This window comes from Cebus imitator, unplaced genomic scaffold (assembly GCF_001604975.1).
Source record: "Cebus imitator isolate Cc_AM_T3 unplaced genomic scaffold, Cebus_imitator-1.0 Scaffold123, whole genome shotgun sequence".
Taxonomy (NCBI): domain Eukaryota; kingdom Metazoa; phylum Chordata; class Mammalia; order Primates; family Cebidae; genus Cebus; species Cebus imitator.
The window spans coordinates 3908511-3913148 of NW_016107438.1; the positions used below are offsets into that span (position 1 = coordinate 3908511).

Here is a 4638-nt window from a genome sequence, read left to right on the forward strand (position 1 = left end):
ACTCCATCTCCAAAAAAAAAAAAAAAAGATTTCTAATGTAAATATGTTTTAGTAGTTCTGTTCAATTTGCTTGGTAAGCCTGTTTTGCTTAAGTCTTGTTATTGATAGCAGATGCTATTAATTCAAGGCCTTTACTCACTGTAATGCTGGCTGAAGTTGTCTTTGTTTTTTAAATTAAGAAGTAGAGATCGGCGACGAAGCAGAAGCCATGATCGATCAGAAAGAAAACATAGATCTCGAAGTCGGGATCGAAGAAGATCAAAAAGCCGGGATCGAAAGTCATATAAGCACAGGAGCAAAAGTCGGGACAGAGAACAAGAGAGAAAATCCAAGGAGAAAGGTTAGTTTATAAGAAACTGTTTTCACACCCTAATTGCCCACTCACTTTTTTCCAGACACAGGCAGAGTTCCGTTTCATACATACTCCTTTTCACTTTGAGGAACACCATTCAGAGGAGACAGGCATTCTTTTCCCCCTCTCCTACTTAGATTTATGAGAATGACAGTTTACTTGGTATTTTCTTAGAACGTGTTAAACCTCATCTTTCAGTTGACAACCTGGAGATTTTTCATGTAGATTCTTATAAGTATTACATTACCTTTCAGGGTTATTAGGCTGCAGGACTTATTACATTACCTTGGTTATTTGCTACTTTTTTTTTAACCCACTGCAGTGTTTCATAATATGTCTTACAAAGTAAGTGTACATTGTTGCTTTAGTCTTCATTTATAGCATTCATTTAAATCAGTACTTAACATCTAAATCTCCAGACCTTGAATACCTTACATGTGTCTTAACCTTTTAATGGAGTCAACATGTTCTTTCCCGTTTTTCTTTTTTCTTTTTCTTTTTTTTTTTTTTTTTTTGTGTTTTTTCTTTTTTTTTTTTTTTTGTGGCATCCCAATAGCTGATTTGTTGTGCTGTTGACACTATTAATGGACTTCTTAATTTTGTGTGACATGTTTTCACAAGAATATTCTCATCAGACTTGGCCTTTATTGGAAGATAATTTTTTTAACCATCAGGGTCTCCTTTCTGAATTTTGTGTTCTTCAGATTCTTTTAGTGTCTTCAATTTTGTATTGAATGAGCTGTTGTGCTTTCCATGGTTTTAGGAATGAGAGAAGGGGCCTACTTCTGATTTTCTCAGCTCTCCGTTTTTCATTTCATTCTGCCTGTCTGTCTCCATGTTTAATCACCAGCATAATATATGTGCTGTTTTTTTAGGTTTATTATACTAGTATTTTATGTGTTGCTTGTTTATTACATCCTTTAATAGAACTGTCCTGTTTTTTGTTTTTGTTTTTCCTCTAGACTGAGCTAGAACTAGCAGCAGAAACCATGGACATATTTTTTGGTCTCTGCTTTTAGTGTCTTAAAATAAGCACACTGTTTTTGGAATATTTAACATATATTGGCCTTTTCTATAATGTGGGAAAATACTGAAAAATAAGAAAAATTTGCTTTACTGCCAGATGCTCTAGTGTTTGCCATTCAAGTTGAGAAATTGCTTCTGTGATTCAAAAGGCAATTGCTACAAAGGGTTACTGATTTAACATTAGTTTTAAGAATGTTTTGCCCAATCTTTTTGCAAGACTTTCTGTGTAATGTTTTTTTGGGGGGGTTGAGAGGTCAACTCTCAAGAGCCAGGTATGACTCTCAAGTCAAATCAATAATTTTTATTTTGAGAAAGTTTCTTGTTTTACATTTCCTATTATTAGCTTTAGTTGCCCTATTCTGTGTTATCATTTGTGCCACTTAAAATAGATGGGTTGGTTCTTAGGGATAAAAGCTAGCTAACCTTCATAACTACTTGAAATCAAAGTTGAGCAGTAAATGACACTGGCCTTACTAAAAACAGGCAGATTTGTGTAACTTCTGGCTAGAGCAAAAAGATGCCCGAAATTGCTTACCTTTAGTCCTAAAATTGTAATGATGATGACATGAAATTTAGTAAAACCTTTTTTGTTTTTTTCAGACAGGGTCTCACTGTGTCGTCCAGGGTGAGTGCAGTAGCACTGTCATAGCTCACCTTCTGGGCCCAGGTGATCCTTTCTTCTACCTCAGCCTCCTGCGTAGCTGGGACTATAGGTGCACACTACCATGCTTGGCTAATTTTTTTTATTTTTTATTTTTTGTGTAGAGATGGGGTTTTGCCATGTTGCCAAGTCTAATCTCGATCTCTCCTGAGTTCAAGCAATCCTCCTGCTTCAGCCTCCTAAAGTGCTGGGATTACAGGTGTAAGCCACCATGCCTGGCCCCTAGTAAAACTTTTGTTTAAGCAGAATAAGCCTAGTTATGTTTAAATTAGGAACAGACAGGGATTTTCCATGTGAGACTTGGTGGAAAGAGAGAAGATACCAAGGAAACCGTATCAGGCTTGTCTCCCATGATTGGGTATCCCATGATAGAGTTAAACGTTGGAATCTCTTTAGAAGTTACATCATTTGTTGGCTTTTGAAAATGCCATGTAAAAATAAATTAATTAAAAATCAGTATGCAGATGAGTGGGCTTTAAAAAGTATTTTTAAAAAATGTAGCCTTCTAGGCTCCCTTAATAAATGACTGAAGATCTGGACTTTGGGGCCAGATATGAGCCACAGTGGGCATTCAGTAATGGCAAATGCAAAAGAGCAAGTTTATTACTCCAGGTGCTTTGATAGAAGCTGTTTATCTCACTCCGCAAATAAAAAGTGGTTTCCCACACAAAGCTAGCAGCAACCAGTGTAAGGTACTCTCTTCATCAAGAGAGTTTCCTTTTTTAATCTGTAGCCCTAAAATCCACCACACATTGTGGATGTCCTTAGGACTATTAAGATCTACCATATTTACATAGGGCAGAAGATAAGATTATTGGACTGACTACTAGTCCTCTACGGGACAACAAGACGACTCTTCGTCATTGAAGCTACCTGTGCACCGGAGAAGCCCATAAGGCACAAAGGGAGGACTTTCCCACAAGGTCAGTTAGAGCCCACTGTCCTGGCACAGTTCTCACAAGTGGACAGACAGACATGAAGCAAGTTTTGCACTTAAGTAGTTGGACATTGCTTTGTGTAATTTGCAAGTGTTATGGACTAAATATGCTCCTTTACATATGATCTTCAGTTCTCTGAGTGGGTGCCCCCCCCATACCATATTTTGTTTTCATTATTCTTCTCTAGATACTTGGTGTTGTGTCTTAATAACTGTACAGAAACTTTGTAGAGCGTTCTGTTTTTCTTAAAATGTGTTTCTGTCTTATTAACTAACTCTGTCAGACCGGCTATTCTGAATAAGGGAAAAATAATTTTTCCAGGAAGTTTCTAGTTTGCTTTAGTATTTTCTGTAGAAATCTTTTGTTGGGTGAATAATTGGAACCAAAAAGTCTAGACTATGCTTGCTCTGTGTCCCACTTTTACCTCTAGTCTGAGGTCTTACCCATCCAAAGAATAGTAGAGGAAAAAGTTGTTTACCTTTTTCATTCTTCATTTGCAGCTGAGTTGAATTTTAATTTCTCTTTTTGGAAAAACAACTCTCAGATGGCATATATGTTACTTTTCTTAGCAAAGCACAGAAGTTCAGTTGTTTAGATTGGGATTTAAGATCCATTTTCTTCCATCAGGCTTATCCTTCTTGGATATTCAAATATATATAAAAATTTTTTGCATTTGAAAATAAGTAGTTGTATTTTTGTAAACATGCCTGCTATAAACATTCAACTTCTTTTCACCTTTCGGGGTCACCATTTTTACCCTTCTAAGTAATTTAACCTCATGTGAACATAGTTTTGTATGCTGTCTTTTATACCTTTCCCAGTGCTTTTTGATGTTCGTTTACTCACAATGAAATTTACTTAAATACTGTATTCTGCAGTGTACTTAATAGCTTCTTACCAATTGAGAGAATTTACCCACTGTTTTTTGGTTTTTTTTGTTCTTTACCCACTGTTTTACCTTTTGCTTCCTTGAATTCCCCTTCCTGCCTTCTCTCCCATATATTACAAATTTTATCCCTTTGGTAAATTCACCAAACTGTTACTTGCAGTCTGTGAGAAATGATTGTCTTTTATCTCTCAGTTGTTTTTGAGAGTCATGTTCTTATTGTATATTACCTTAAAATCCATGGTCAATGTCTTCTTTTATGGCAGAAAAGAGGGGATCTGATGATAAAAAAAGTAGTGTGAAGTCCTGTAGTCGAGAAAAACAGAGTGAAGACACAAACACTGAATCGAAGGAAAGTGATACTAAGAATGAGGTCAATGGGACCAGTGAAGACATTAAATCTGAAGGTGACACTCAGTCCAATTAAAACTGATCTGATAAGACCTCAGATCAGACAGAGGTAAGTGTATTGTTTCTCACTTTGATTAGGGCTTTTTGTTACTGTTTGACAGTGCAGCGTAAGTATGCACAGATGAAGATGGAACTAAGCCGAGTAAGAAGACATACAAAAGCATCTTCTGAAGGAAAAGACAGTGTAGTCCTGCAAAACATTTTGAGGTACATTGTTTTGTCTCAGCTATTTTGTAGCAGACTCGTGCCCCCATTAGTGTGCCTCTTTGGAAATTATCGCCCACATTTGTAATGTAGTCGCCATTGAAAAGTTAATTATCCTTTTTTTAGGGATTTTGCTGTCATTTCTTTTTTTTTTTTTTTT

At 36.2% G+C, this 4638-nt stretch overlaps 1 protein-coding gene across 1 annotated transcript in view; it reads left to right on the forward strand.

Moving 5' to 3' along the window:
- Window positions 1-4638, forward strand: part of LUC7L3 (LUC7 like 3 pre-mRNA splicing factor) — a 34157-nt gene that overhangs the window by 27849 nt on the left and 1670 nt on the right. The window contains exons 8-10 of the mRNA XM_017540169.2: window positions 157-340; window positions 4130-4270; window positions 4376-4638. The exon at window positions 4376-4638 is cut by the window's right edge and continues 1670 nt beyond it. Of these exons, the coding sequence (XP_017395658.2) occupies window positions 157-340; window positions 4130-4270; window positions 4376-4566 (516 nt within the window). The 3' untranslated portion in view covers window positions 4567-4638. The remainder of the gene's footprint in view (window positions 1-156; window positions 341-4129; window positions 4271-4375) is intronic.